The sequence below is a fragment of the Protobothrops mucrosquamatus genome, unplaced genomic scaffold (genome assembly GCF_001527695.2).
Source record: "Protobothrops mucrosquamatus isolate PMUCROS unplaced genomic scaffold, P.Mucros_1.0 scaffold549, whole genome shotgun sequence".
Taxonomy (NCBI): Eukaryota; Metazoa; Chordata; class Lepidosauria; order Squamata; family Viperidae; genus Protobothrops; species Protobothrops mucrosquamatus.
In genome coordinates this window covers 341086-356883 of record NW_015386853.1, presented here as the reverse complement: position 1 = coordinate 356883, position 15798 = coordinate 341086, and the positions used below count along the sequence as shown (strand labels likewise).

Below are 15798 nucleotides of genomic sequence, written 5' to 3'. Positions count from 1 at the left end.
GGTAATGAGAAGTCTTGTCTGACACATGGGAGATGTTAATTGGATCTCCAGAGACTTTTGTTCTATCTTAAAAGCACCAAGACAGAGGAAAGCTATCTCAATTTAATGCAGCAAAAGATTCTCAGGGTGAGCATAGTTCTGTTTTCTTTTACATAGTTCCGATACAAAAACATGACCCAGCTGCTATTCTTGAAATAAAAGAACTAGGCTGAGTCAAAACCATTTTTTTTTTTGCATTTTGCAGCAGCTTGATGCAATCAATTTGCTATTTTTGCTATAAAACCTATTGTAACCAATTCAGAACCTCTGATTAATTGCTTAAACAGTTATGAAATGCATCTGGGGGTTTAGAGCTGTATTTTGAAGCATAAGGTAGTCTTGGCTTATCAATATTTATTTAGCAACTGTTCCAAGTTACAATGGCACTGAAAAAAGTGATTGCTTTATGACAGTTGCAGCTTCCCTAGTCAAATGATCAAAATCTGGGAGCTTGGCAATTGCTATGTATTTACACAGTTGCAGCGTCCCGGACTCATTGCCATTTTGCAACCTTCCTAGCCAGCTTCCAAAAAGCAAAGTCAATGGGGGAAGCCGGATTCATTTAATGACTATGTAATTCACTTAATATCTGCCTTGATTTACTTCACAATTGTGGCAAAAGGTCATAAAATCCAGGGTGACTCACAATGACTACTTGTTTAGCAAAGTAGTTGTGGTCATAAGTGGAGGACTACCTGTAAAATGTTTTTCTTTCAAAGAACAGCATCATACTCTATCCAAGTTTATTGCCATCCAGCTTAGGCCATGGTGAGTTTTCAACATGTGCATTCTTTTTTTTTTTATCCCACCTTTATTCCTTTTATAAATAGTTTAAGGGGGCAAACATTTCTAATCCTATTTTCCTCAGAACAACAACCCTATGAAGTGAGTTGGGCTGAGAGAGAAATGAATAGCTCACTTAACAGGCTTTCATTCCTAAATCAGAACTAGAACTCACTACCTCCTGATTTGTAGCTTGGTGCCTTAATCTCTAGAGCAGGGGTAGGCAACCTCGGCTCTTTTATGACTCATGGACTTCAACTCCCAGAATTCCCGAGTCAGCTGTGCTGACTCGGGAATTCTGGGAGTTGAAGTCCATGAGTCATAAAAGAGCCGAGGTTGCCCACCCCTGCTCTAGACCAAACTGGCTCTTGCAACCTCTGCTTTGTTTGGTTTGTATGGATATTCAAGCTTCAAGGTTAAAATAGGGGAAAAGGGGTCCAGCTTCTTTCCAAATGTCGCTGCACTTAGGGGGGTCTTTCGAAGCAGAGATTGAACGGGATTCCTTTATGTCCGTTTCCCACCATCACCCCCGCCGGTAGAAAACCGTACCCTGGGCGATCAAGTCCTGGAGAGAGCGACTCCCAGGGATCTGAGAAGCCGGGCCATCTTTCCCGGTTCGGTTAAAATGTAAGCAAGAGCCTTCATATATACTCCAAATCACCCGCCCCCAGCCCGCGTCCCTCGCGCAGACCCTGAGGCTGAGCGAATGAGCAGCCGCCGCAAGTGGATTAGGTTAAACCGGCCTTCCCCCTCCTCATTCGGGCGACGGAGAAGAAAGGAGCCGCCCCCTTCCCTCCCTCCACCCCCCCGGCCCCTCTCGTGGCTCGGACGGGGGCTGCTGTGGCTCAGGTTGGCCGCCATGGACGGCGGAGCCTGGCGCAGGCCCAGGCCCGACGCGGAGGCAAGCTGCTCAGCCCTGCCTGGGTTGCCATGGTGACGGGCGGCAGGCAGAGCAGCAGCGGCGGCGGCGTCGAGGCTGTCAGTGAGAGCCAGCCGAGCGAGCGAGCGGCGGAAATCAAGCGCAGGCGTCCGCGGGGGCTGCAGGAGGGGAAAAGCAGCGCCGTCGCGGCCGCCGCCATGGACGCGCAGTGCGATGGTGGCGAACCCACCGCGCTGGGCGAGCAGCCGCCGCCGCCGCCCTCGGGCAAGCTGAACAAAACCGCCTTCAAATTGTTTAAGCGAAGGAAATCCGGGGGCGCCATGCCAAGCATCTTCGGTGTAAGGAGCGGCGGCAAAAGCAAAAGCGGCGAAGGCGGCGGCGGCGGCGGCGGCGGCGGGCAGGGGACGGGCATGGTGAGGAGCAAGACCCACGATGGCCTGGCCGAGGTGCTGGAGGTGGAGAGCGGCAAGAACGAGGGCCCGGAGACTGGCGGGAGCGATCGTGTGGCGGGTAGCGGGGCCGCCGCTGTGGCCGCCAAGGAAGCCGCCTCTTCCTGCTCGTCCTCGGCGGCGGCGGTGGGCAAGTCGCACAGCTTCTTCTCGCTGTTGCGCAAAAACGGCCGCTCCGACGAAGGCGGCAAAGGCGAGAGACCCAAAGGGCGCGGGGGCCTCAAAGGGCTCTTCAGCAGCATGCGGTGGCCTCGCCGGGAGAAGCCCGGCGGCGGGGTGAAGGACGACGACGACGCCGGTGAGGGCTCCGAGGGCCAGGCCAGTCCCAGCATCCTCAATACAGGCTCCCTCACCGCCAGCCTGGAGTGCATCAAAGAGGAGGCAGCACCCGGAGCGTCCGCTGACCCCATCCGGACACCCCTGGTCACTAAGGATGGAGAACAGCCAATGAGTCCCCTGGCCACTGAGGTCATGCTCACCACAGACCTGGCACCGCAGCCGGCACCCTGTGGCTCCGGAGGAGAGGAGCTTCCCAGGATTTTGCCCCAGGAGAAAGAGGTCCATCCTGAATCCACCAGTAGTGATGGCCAAGAGATCAAGGAGGACTCGGCTGAAACAGGTGACCTCCCCATCAAGTCTTCCCCCCCTGTTGAACCCAAGTATGAGCGCAGCCAAGAGGCGGCAGCAGCCCCTGACCCTTCCTCTCTTGATCCACCCTCTGAGCCATCTATTGACCGTATTTGTTTGATGTTTGCTGACGTGACTTCACTGAAAAGCTTTGACTCTCTTACAGGCTGTGGGGACATTATTGCTGACCAGGAAGATGACGTGGGCAGCGGCGGTGGCAGTGGTGGAGGTGGAAGTGAGAGGAGTGCCCCTGGGATTGGCAAAGCTGGGCCCTCCAAGAAGCCTGCCAGCGTGGTGACTTACCAGGGAGGAGGAGAGGAGATGGCCAGCCCTGAACAGGTGGGAGACACTTGTACTCAGGAGTTCTGGGATTTATTGTCACACACTGAAGAGAAACCACAGGGGACAGCAGGAAGGATGGAATCCCCTGAGACCTCCAAAGGTGATAAGATTGTCAGGAGAGTTCAGGATGGGTCAGCAAATGGAAAGCAGATTGGTCTTAGCCAGATTCCAGTTCACCACCAGAAAGAAGACCAGAAAAATAGAGAAAAGGAGCAGCAGGAAGCCATCCCCAGCAGTGATGAGGGCTATTGGGATTCTACTACACCTGGACCTGAAGAAGACAATACTAACAGTATTCAGAAAGAGGTCATTCCCAGGGACAGCTGCAGTGGGGATGCTCTCTATGATCTGTATACTGATCCAGATGAAAACACAGCAACTGTGACTTCTGCAGAAAATATCACCACAGTGACTTGTTGCAAGCCATTATCTCCGATAACAACTACTTGTCCAGTCAAAACCCATACAACTTCACTCAAGGATTCAAAGATACCCATCAGTATCAAGCATTTTACATCACCACATGGTAGCCATGGCCAGGATTCCAGTAATAGCCATCACATTGTACACCACCAGGCTACCAAAAGTGAGATTCCTAGAACAAAAATCCCTGTTTCAAAAGTGCTTGTACACCGAGCCAGTTACAGAAGCTTAGCAGGGACAACAGGTAAAACAGCCACATATCATGAAAGTGCCAAAAAATAAAAGGAAATAATAATGGGCATCCCGGTCTTTTCAGGAACCCTGTGATAAGCAGTTTGGCCTTGACCTCATCTAAAGGAAGACACTTCCACTTTTTATGAATGATGAATGCAAGGGACAAATGCTTCTCAATTCCATCTTGAAATACAATGTGTGTGTGTGTGTGTATGTATGTATGTATGTATGTGTGTGTGTGTGTGCGCGCACACACATACACATATAAATTTCTTTTTGAGCACTTTTTTAACATTTGTATCTGTTTTTCCGGATTCATTAAAATACTTTGGAGGCCACTTTTCCAGATAGAATTAATAATGCAAACTTGTATTAAGAAGACAGAGCTGTGGGAGAAAGAGGACCAAATGAAATTATTCAGTATATACAAGCTTTTTAAAAAAATGTTTTTGGCTTATATTGAAAATGCTTGCTCCAATGCTGTGAGAAAGTGTCAAAAATAATTAAATAGTAGTAACAGTAAAAGTTCAGATATTTAATTTGAGATATAGAGAGCGCTGTCTACTGTTAGCAGATTTAGTTCATTAAAGGTAGCTGATTAACAAGTTAGGTGGGTTTCTATAATGGGAAGATATATTTTTGCTTGCTTTTCTGTCTGCTTTGGATTTGAACTAATATAAATGGATGTTGAAGACATCTAGTGAACTTTCAGATGTTTACATCAATATTTTTCCAATGAGTAAAATAATCAGGTTCCGGGAACTTCCCTACATGTCACGATAGAGGCAAATACAACATTTATACAATAAATTGTACTTCATGTATAAATAGGTGCATATGTTACTCCTAGTGATACAATTTTTAATAATTAAAATGTCTTTCTGTATTTACTAGAATTGAAGCAAAATTAGTTTTTATAGCTTGGTAGTTTTATGGTTCTAAATGTGTGAGCCTTCCTATAATACTGTAAACTAGAACAAAATTTTATATAGGCTGTACCACCCCAGAATAAAATCTCTATTGTGATGATCCTGCAAGATGATGCATGCATCAGAGCCAAAGTTCCAGCGGTGTTTTTTTTTTTTTTACAAAGCTAATTCCTAGGAATTTCTAAGATAGAATATGTTTAGCTTATTAAGGCTGTCACTGCCAACTTGTTAATATTTTCAGAGATGACATATTTAATTTGGGGTATATTTAAAGTAGTTGCTTTCCTAAATAGTTATTAAATAAAACAACTGGCAAACTCTTAGTCCATCAAGTGTTCTTTTTTTCCCCCTTTTAATCTCAGGCAACAATAGACATGTTGAGGGCCACAGAATATATGAGTACTACTGAAGTAGCTACTACACAGTGTTGACATCTTTTCAGTAAGGTATCATTATGTGCCTAAAGACTTATTTTCAAGACAGATAGGAACAGTAGGGTGTTATGTCAATCCATTTGGAAATTGATGCATTTATAATTAAAATTTGCTTTTAAAACTAGATATAGAGTATTAACTAAAAATAACAAATTACACATGACTAACATTTTACTCATTAAGCATTTGTTTAACCTTTTTAGCTTTTACAGTAAATAAAGCTAGGTATACAAAATACACATCAAAAGCATAGAGGCTGTATACTAATAAAGGAAAGTTAAAAATACAAGTTTGGAATGTAGTAACAATTGTTTAATTGCTTATATTAATTAAATTATATTGAAGTACTCTATATATAGCAGTGCAAGAAACAAGATTCAGTATGTTTATTTGTAAAGATCAAGCTCCAAAAAGTGAATTTAGATACTTGAGAATGGGCCATTTGGGATTTCCCCTGGTTTTTTCCCCCTTACTGTGAACAACTGAATCCATAGTGTGTCAAAGTGGTGCTACAAGCTACTTTTTCAAGTAACTTCACTTTCATAAATGTCTATGGAGATTCTCAGTCACCCAGGTCATAGTTGTCCCAAAGATGCTTTTCACAAGGCAACTGGACTATCTTGTTTTACTTTGAAGAAGTTTCACTTCTCATTCAAGAAGTTTCTTCAGCTCTGACTTCCATTCCCCACCATCCAATCAGAGCTGAAGAAGCTTTTTGGATGAGAAGCAAAACGTCTTCATAGAAAAACGAGAAAGTTGAGTTGCCTCGTGAAAAAGCATCTTTGGGTTCACTTTCATAAATAGTTTGCTATGCAGAATAGAAATGGAGGAACAAACCCAGTCTATTCCTTTCTGCATGAGGCATGTGGAACTACTTAAGGATGTTTTTGAGATCCTAGCCAGGTTTTTCTACTCATGGGTCATGCTCTGAAGTATGGATGTTCTGTGCTGCAAGTGGACTTTAGGTTTATTATCCCAAATAGCAGCTCCCATTGAAATTTTCAAAGGGAATTTCTAATATGTCTAGTTAAGAAAAACAAATATGAGATTAAAGCAAGGATGATCTTTGGATTCAGCTAATAATGTGTCTTGATTGTAATGTTGCATATATAGGTTCTGATCCTTAACCATTAAGTTCTAGAAAGTAAAAAAACTGTTTCTAATGTTTGTAGATAATGTGTCAGAAACTTGAGGTGGGTCATGTCATCCATTATCTTGTGAAAGAAGCAAAAATCAAAGCCTTTCTATATTGTTATGTAGCTGTATATTCAAGCCTGAAATATCCATTCTAAACATGCTTAAATATTGGCAATAGGTTTTGTCATAATAAATGAGATCTCCCATGTAAAATGCATGCTTATAGAATGTGAAGGCACTATCTGGTGGAATACTTTATATATGGTATTGTCTCAAAATATATTTGTAGGTTGTTGCAGGTGCACTCCTTTATGCAAGCCTAATGTATATATGCATGTATATTCCTATGGATACACATACCTTACATGCACACATTTCTGCAAAGTGCTAAATGGCATGTATATTAATTTCCAAAGGATAAGATCAAGGATATACAAAGCAATTCTGTTCAGATCATTTTGACAGTTAATCACTTTTTCATGAGAAAGGGATTGGTATTTAGTCTGATTTTGCTTTAAAAATAGGGTGAAGATAGTGAGTGGCTCACTTTAATGTAGGCCCTTTCACTGGGAATTCTGCAACTACATCAGATGAAACCATTTTTATTTGTACTGTAACAGTAATATTTTAGAAGGAAACATGTAAAGGACACAGAACTTTAATGCTAGTAATATATAAGAAATGTTTATTCTGTTTTATATCAGTGAAGGGCATGCTTTCCTTTTGCATGCTGTTTAAGCAAGTCTATCAACATGCTCCTTGTTTTATTATAAAAATAATGCATACATAAGAGCTCAGGGAGCTGAAAGTTGCAATGGAAAGAGAATGTTGTCATTTGTGCACCGTTTAAAGTATTGCTGACATGCCGCGGACTGGTGCCGGTCCACGGACTGGGGGTTGGGGACCTCTGCTCTATTGTTTATCACCCTCCACAGTCATGTGACTACATTTTGGATGCTCAGCAACCAGCCCACTTTTACAGCCTTTTGCAGTGTCCCATGGTCAGGTGATTGTGATTTATGACATTTTTGCCTGAAACTGACATTTACTTCTGATTTCCTGCAAAAATTGCTCCATAGCGAACAATCACTTAATGATTGTGGCGTTCACGACTGCTTCCAAAAAGGTTGTAAAACTGGGCACAGCCATGTGCTGACCTGTTTAAGAACATCATGACTTACGACTGAAATTGTGGGCTCAGTTACAGTTGTAAGTTGAGGACTACATGGTTCTGATAAACATAGTGGTAATCTATCACTGATAGTCATTTTGTAGTGTCAAGATGAGGTTATTATTTTTCTGTTTATTCTGTTGGAAATGCACGATGATAATACGGAAAATATTAAGGTGGCTCTTGTCTTAACATATGGCTATGAAGGTAAAATGACTGGCATCTGGCAAAAAAAATCCATGAGGAATTTAAGGAGGAATCAGTTCTTGTATCAGTTGATATGACCCAGTACAGTAGCAAGTCATTTATCTGCTAGCAGTATTTATAAGTTGATGACAATCATATCTTGAAAAAGATTAATTGAAGCCAAGTATTTGTATTCCTTACCATAATAACACAGATCTTTATAAATCACGTTAAAGCCATAAAATGATTCTATCTTTTGAAGACAAAGAATAGTTACCATAAAAGTAATATTTATTTAAAAGACCCTACAATGTACTGTTCAGATCTTGGCTGGTTCAAATCCAGAGCACTGGTTAATAGCAAGGAGGTATAGATAACCAGCCCCTTATAACTGTTTAGTGGTCACCTGAATTTTTGCAGTCCATATTTGAATTCCACATTATAGCCAGATCATTACTTCTTTCCATAGTAATAAGGTGCCTGCAGATCTTAGAAGACTATAATTAACAAATATCTGTCATTACATAAAACTTGTGAATTTGCCAAGCTATTGCCAGAATTTGAAGACGAGGGCACTTTATCGAACCAAGAAAATGTGAAATTTGTGTAGGAAACTTGTCTGGAAAAAAGCAATGGAAAACTTTAGTTACTGCAGAACATTGCATGGGGAAATATATTATTTGGGTGACATGAAAAATAATTTTTTTTGTACTGCCTTTGAATTAGAAGTAATCAAATCTTGACTCTTATCTGCAATTACACTCAACCCCCATGCTGCTACAACCAGTGTCTTTAAAAGTGGTCCCTAATTATTGACAAACCATCATTTCGTGCAATTCAGTTTATTCCTATTTACTCTAAAATAATTCCTGCTGCTCAGTGGCCTTATTCCCAGGCATAGTATTAAGTAGTTAATTATTTTCAAATCTTTAATTTTGCAACTTGCAAATGCGACTAATTTTTGCCAGGCTTCTTTTATTTTTAAATATATATATTTGTATTTTAGAAAAATAAACAATACCTAAGACAATGCACTGAAAAGCATGCTAAACGAAGTTCTGTTGGTACCCTATATACCCCTTTTAATAGATTAATGTTTGAGAGGGGCAAAGTTAACTTAGAAATTTAGGAAAGAAACAAAAGGTTATCATCTTGGAGGCATTCTTTAGAGTTGTGCAGGTGAATCAGAGATTCCTGTATTTCTGCAGCCTTAATTGGCTAACTGATTTTTCAGGTCCCAAAGATGCTGTATCCTTTAATAATTGTCACTATTTTTATTTGTTAAAGAAGACTTTATTAAATTTCTATTTGGGATGATGCTTGTGCTGTTATCCTGTACTTAACATAAAAAGACTATATTAGAGCAGGCATTTTAATCTCTTTGCACTTCCTGTTCACCTAGTACATTTTATATGTTTTTAGAAAATGCATACTATAGTATAGTTCTAATATTTTATATCACATATTTTAGGAAACTATTTTGAGAACGAGGTACTTCTTTCTTTTAGTAGCATGAACTGCCTTGTGCACCCCTAGTTTACTCTCATAGATATAAAATTTGTGCTGAAAATGTGGTCTCCATTTGACACAAAGAGTTCATTCTCATTTCAGTGTACATGCATTGCTCTTATTGGCAGAAATCCACAGCCCACTTATTCTAAAGCAATTCAATTGACTTTAGTCTGGGATAAATGGGATGTGGATTGTAGCCATCTGCAGTCATGGGAATAAAGCACATGGAATAGATTTAAAACAGGCCCTGCCATTACAGAGCAAATGCATGATTGGTGTTACTGAAGAAGCAAACTGATTACCCTGTAAACATCCTGACTAGTTTAGCAATGAAAAAAAAAGCACACAAAATGGTAGTATTTTTATTTATAAATTTACCCTTTGGAGAATCCATTTCTGGTTAATTTTTCATGCCCTCTGCTGAATTATTTATTAACACTTAAATGATATTGCATCAAAGTCTTTGAAATATCTGATTCTGAGGGTAATTCCAGCATGCTTCTGTATCAGAGCAAATTGCCATGGTTTTGCCTGGTGAAACAAAACTACTAGTTAGTCTGGAAATTTATGGGATTGCCAAGATACAAGGGAGCTGTCTGATTCGGAACCTGATCTCACTCTGAAGCTTTTCATGCTGTTCACAGCAGTGTCTCAAAAACAATTTTTGTTGTGTTTTAGATAATGCTTATGAATAAAAGTTAGATTCCACAATATAGTACAGAAGCCAAGTTTTGTAAAAAAAAATAAAATGGGATGTATGAGGAACTGCATTATTACTAATAGGAAGTTATATTGCTTTTGTCTTTAGGAGAGAAAATACATACTTTATCAAGGCTATGGTAGAATAGAAATTGATATATTTATACACTAAATAGAGCAACAGTATGTTCCAGATTTCTCCTTTTGTAAACAGACATCACAGATGTGTTCATGTGTAATTTTATTCACACTATTCCCATTTTGAGTGGGAGATCATAATCATACGGTCTTTTAAATATTTATGGGATATATTCTGCTACAATGGAACAATATGATTTGAAACCAGATGGCGGCTACAATGAAACTTGACACTAAAAGTTGAGAGTAAATTGTGTGGAGTTTCAATTTTGTCGCAAAAAAAATACCTATTTATGGAAAGCATGATTCTGAATGTGGACATGGGGGATTTAACTTTCATCTGGTATGCCGTGTTGCAATTCATCTCTATTTGAACTGTAGAGAGGTGGGGGGGGGGAATCAAATATTGTAGTTGAAATTCCCAAAATTTTACAAATATAATAGTTCACAAATGTGGGATACCATAACTCTGACATATAAAGTTTGGTTCTGGTACTTGCATTCTCAAATAGATGTGAAGAAGGTACCACCACTCCACCCTACCCAATCCCATCATTTCTCTGATGCCAGAGCTTCCAGTCTTTCAGAAAATCCAATTTGGTCACTTCAAACATGTTCAATATGTGCCTGATGTATTTATTACATGTTTCAAAAACCCAGGGATTACCAAAGGCTGGGACTCCTTGTCTAACATGAATTTGGTGACAAATCTGATTTTATTATAACATAAAACATGAAAACATACATTTCACCTATGAGATGAATGTGAAGCTACAGGCACAACAGAATTGAGTTCTTTGCCCATAAGCAATAGTGCACTTAACAGAATGTGCAGACATCTTTTCCTTGTGCTTTTAAAATGTTTTAATCCTTTTATTTGCTGTATTTCCTGATTTTGTTTGACATCTATGACATTCTGTGCTGAATCTTTAGGCAAAGTAGCAGTAATAATTATTTTTTGAACATATATAGAATCAGTAATTAGTATAACTAAACTGAGAGGAATAAAATAAAACAATGCAAGTTATTTCTTAAATATTGAACTCAGGGGCTGCATATTATTAGGAACCATGTCTATGTAGCAGTTAAAATGAAAAGCTGCAAACTGGTGGGAAAATACGGAATTCCAGAATATATTAACATTCATTCATATTTGTTATTGAGTTTAGAGAATTAAAACAAATCTGGGAATCTTAATTAAAATGCAATCCACTTCCATCATTGATACTGTTTAAGTTCTCTTAAAGCCATGAGTTAAGATGATCCCAAAGTTTGCATCAAACTACTTTTTTTATGTCCCATATTTTGGAGTGACCTGATTAATATCACCTATTTGTATGAAGCACATAAAATCTAACATTTACGCAAGAGCTTGTCAAAATCCCAGTGGCCCTGCATCTATGTATTCTGTACATTTATAAAAAATCCCTTCACATCTGATGTGTTGCTCAATTATAGGCTGTGAGTGTTATTGCTTGTATCACTTGTTTAAAGTAGATTTGTATTATGTGTCACAAATCTATTTTTCACTTCCATTCATATATAGGCACAAACCTACTTCCTACTAGGAATGTATTCTAGATGTTGTGCTCTCTGCTTTGATACTGCATATCTCCTTGTGTAGTTTTATTCTACTCATCTTTCATAGCCTGATCAGATCACTTCTAGCATGACTTCTTTATTACATTACTATTCTGCATTTTCTCTCTGCTTACACTGTGTATTCTGTGCTTATTTATTTTTCCCTAATGCCAGCAATAATGATATCCTAGTTATCTTCCATTCAGTTTGCATTTTGCCAGCAATACTTTCTCCATGCCCATCCTCTTTCACTCAACCAGAAGTGCATTTTTCAGGCAAATTCTCCTTTTTCCTGCCAAATATCTGTTCTCCTTCTGCAGTCTAAGAACACTGCAGGGTGCATATGCATTGTTTATAAGCATGTCACATAGCATCAGTCATACATTTCTGTGAACATCTTCATTGGTGCATTTTTTATGAGCAGCCCACTCCATTCTGCTACCTTGTCAGAACTGTGTTACTGCATTCTCCAAAGCAGACAAAATTTAATTGACAAGTGATATAGCTCATTTAAAAAAATAAATGTGGGGTTTGCTGATCAACAATATCATTTCAAAGAATCTATTTTGCTTTGTATTCGGTGTCAGTGTGCTTTGTAAAAATTATTACCATTCATCACAGAGAGCTGTTGTTTATTTCATTTCTCTCAGCATGCAACAATTAAAAGTGTACAAGGTATAGAGAAATAATTTGTCCTTCAATGAGCTATCATCCTGACTAAAATTAATGCAGTCAGTGTTTTAAGGAAAAGTGGATGTTTCCATCTAATACAGATACTACACCATAAGCTTCAATCATTTTATGCATGGCATCAGTATAGTTGAGAAATAATAAAATATATGTCACCACCTTATTTTTGTGCAGAAATCATTTAAAAGACTTTGTGATAATTCCTACCCTCCTCAATAGCTGAATATTTATTCCAGAGCATTTCATGCAAAATGAAAAGCTTTGGTTTTGAATATCAGTCAACTGAAGTAAAAAAAAAAGGGTCTATATAATGTGTCAGTAAAAGCTGGATCAATGAAATACCTGAATAGGCGCCCTCATTTTTTTTAAAGGTTTGTTTTACTATCAGATGGAAATCTAATTGTTTTCCATATTTTACTGATCTTCCTCATGACATCTACATGCAAATTACATATATTGCTGTTGTTTTATTCTATATGCTACCAGCAATTCAGTCCAGGATTAGCACTTGGTGTTTGACCTGTGCAATTTAAAGTTAACACAATCAATACTAAACTTAATTTAGTTTGTGATGGTAGAAAAGAGATCAATCCTTTCAAATACAGTGAATTGAAAGTGCTGTCTACTGTGCTATCTGCCTGTCCTCATTTTGTGGTTAATTAATGTATGCTTTTTTTCCCTTTTATAATTTTAATTCAAATTTTTAAAGAAAAAATTGTTTTAGCAAGTTGATAAAACTGGTTTGGGATTGTAAGGATGATGATAATGATTTTCCGTGCTTCATTAAAGAAGTCATTGAAGTATCTAAAACAGTTCAGTCTATTTTTTTTTTCATACAGAAGTAAAGTAAGTACAGAACTAAACGTTTTTGCTATTTTGGTCATTATTTAATTTTTGATTTATTACATCTTGATGCTATTTGCAATTGCAGTCTAGCCAAAGTTATGGTATTTAATATGAATTGATGTTGGCTGAGCAGTCATGAATTCTAAAAGTAGTTGCCATGGAATACAAAGGAAGATTTAGGATGCAAATGTGTGTCTGGTATCATAAATATTTCGCCTGATTCAGTAAAGCAAATCCATGTCTGGAACTAGCCTTTTGTTTGTGGGCACTTGCACTGAAGAATACAATTGTAATTATTCAGTATATGTACTTGTCTTCAATGACTGCTGCATCGGGGCCATGGTTTCTAGCTTCCATAATAAAATAGAAACCTCTAATCTGAATACTGATGTAGCATTCATCATGTAAGTCTCAGTGAGCTAGAAGATCCATATATTGTTTCTGGGACCTTCCAGCATATCAGTAAGTATATGTCCAAAGAGTTACTTCAACCCTCTACAGCTGCTGAGATTATTATAACATGCAATGCAAAATGCCTGTCAATAATTTCAGTTGATTGACAATAAAAATGGTAGAGCCATTTCCAAGTTCAATCTTGAGTATCTTCAGGTGAATCTAAGAAACAGCTAGGAGATAATCTGCTAGTTTGTGAGAACAACATGGATTTAAATGGATTTTAAAAGGGCTTCTGATGTTTCTTTCCAAATTCTTTAAACAACCATGAAGGAAAATACAACACTTATGTTTGAAGAATCCAGAACAGACTTGATACAAGCTGACTGGGATAGATTTGTATTGTTATAAAATATTGATTTGGTAAATTGCACTCAGCATATTGCAACTGACGTTCATTTTTAACTACACAGTTTTCCCTGTTGTGCTATTTCTGCTCAGCTTGTTACCAGTGCAGTAGCATTAAAAGTAAATCCAGAAATTCTTTTTTCACTTCACCTTGCTCAGAAATCAAATATGCTATGTGTTGTGAATAATAAAAACTATAAGACACCAGCTGTACAAACTATGTTGCTTCACATGGTTATTTGTATAATTGTTTTGATGCCATTAAAAATTGGACATAGTTTTGTTTTAATGAGGGTTTTTATTTAATGTGGAATATTTAACACAAGAGGTGCTATTTTGGGTACATATGTATAAGTGTCCAGTACAAACTTTGATGAAAAAAATAACAAAATGTGCAGTGCAATCTTTGATCTTGCATACAATTACAGAATCACGGTTTGTGTCATGATGTCCGTTCTATCATTTGTCCCAAGACATCTATGTATATATGCATGTTAAAAGTAAAACTGTGAGCACAATTTACTTGCAAGAGTAAAACAGCAATAGAAGGAAGTGTGCATCTATTTGAATGGGACACAGAAGAAGTTTCTGGAAGATTCTATCTGCAGTTACACTTTCTTTGAAAGTTTCATTTAAAAATGTAAATGTAACTTACATTTTAGTGATATATATATATATATCTATGTAGAACTTAAGTGTGCATTATATATACAGAGATGCTTCATTGCTTAAAATAGAGCCCTTTCACACATCAACCTATAAACAGAGCACTACAGTGAACATGTAAACTAATACACAGGAATATTGAGGGGAAGATAGGAGTTGTCACATCTTGATAGAGGAGAATAAACATGTTGTACGATGCAGTAAATGATGTGTGGACCCAGTAATAGTGTTCCTAGGATTGAGTGTCTTTCTGGAGAAGATGTCCTTCAGAATCTTATTCATACATCATCAGGTGTTCCACCTCCATTTTCTCTCCCTCCAGGTTCTCCTTTCTAATTTTCTAGGCACCAGGCAGCACTGGAAACTTTTTATTTAATAAAAGTTGGAAAACAAAACTGGGTTTCTATCAAATTCTTAATTTCTCCAGAGACTACCCAAGTGATGAATGAAGTTTGGTTATTGCACAGGCGGCTATTTTAGCAACTTGACTCAGTGACTCTGCAGTCATATTGATGGAATAGGACAGAAAACAGTTTTATTATGGGAGTTAGGCAATCCCTGCTAAACATCCATTTTAGTCACGACCTTTACACTTTTATAAGGTGGTTTGTGGCCTGAGAGTGTTGATAGTTTCCATAGGGTCTAAGGAACTTTCCTCACAGCTGAACTGAAGTATTTCCACCATCTTGGACTCTGCAGAAAATTATGCCAGCAGGAAATTTCCTGTTTCCATTGCCAACTCTAGCCTGCCTCTGTCTCATGTCATTGCAGTTATCTGGCTTTTCCTTTGATACTGGCTGATATCTAACAGATTATGTACACCTCAATGCTGCTCTTGGATAGTATGAGATTAAGGGAGAAAATGCTACTTTTGCAGAGGATGACTTAAGCCTATCTCCTCCTACATGAAAAAAAAACTTGGGAAGGCAGAAAGAAAATATTACAACCACTTTATGCCAAAATTAAGTGCATACCCAGAAAGGAATTAAAAATGGGCTAATTTTTGCATCTGACCCAAACACTAACAAAATAATTATACTGGAGCCAATGGCAAAATTTAAGGAGGGTAGAATTCCTCTTTCTCAAAACTTCCTATGCTTATACTCAGGGTGGAAAGAAAAGAATAGCTACATTTTTTCCATACATGCATGAACACATGGTTTTGACCATTAAAAATGCTTTCCCTCTGGTTTCAATAGGAAAGAGTAATGTATATCAGCTAGAGGGTTAA

The 15798-nt window shown here is 38.5% G+C and overlaps 1 protein-coding gene across 1 annotated transcript; it reads left to right on the top strand.

Annotated features, from left to right (window-relative positions):
• Positions 1-1752: 1752 nt before the first annotated feature.
• AMER2 (APC membrane recruitment protein 2) lies at positions 1753-3825 on the top strand. Its single transcript, XM_029284341.1, has one exon. It carries the CDS (start codon positions 1753-1755, stop codon positions 3823-3825), a length of 2073 nt encoding a protein of 690 aa, XP_029140174.1.
• The last annotated feature ends 11973 nt before the right edge of the window (positions 3826-15798 follow it).

What these genes read in the sequence shown, in the direction of transcription:
- AMER2 (XM_029284341.1), top strand. Translation starts at nt 1,753, where the DNA reads ATGGTGACGGGCGGCAGGCAGAGCAGCAGCGGCGGCGGCGTCGAGGCT.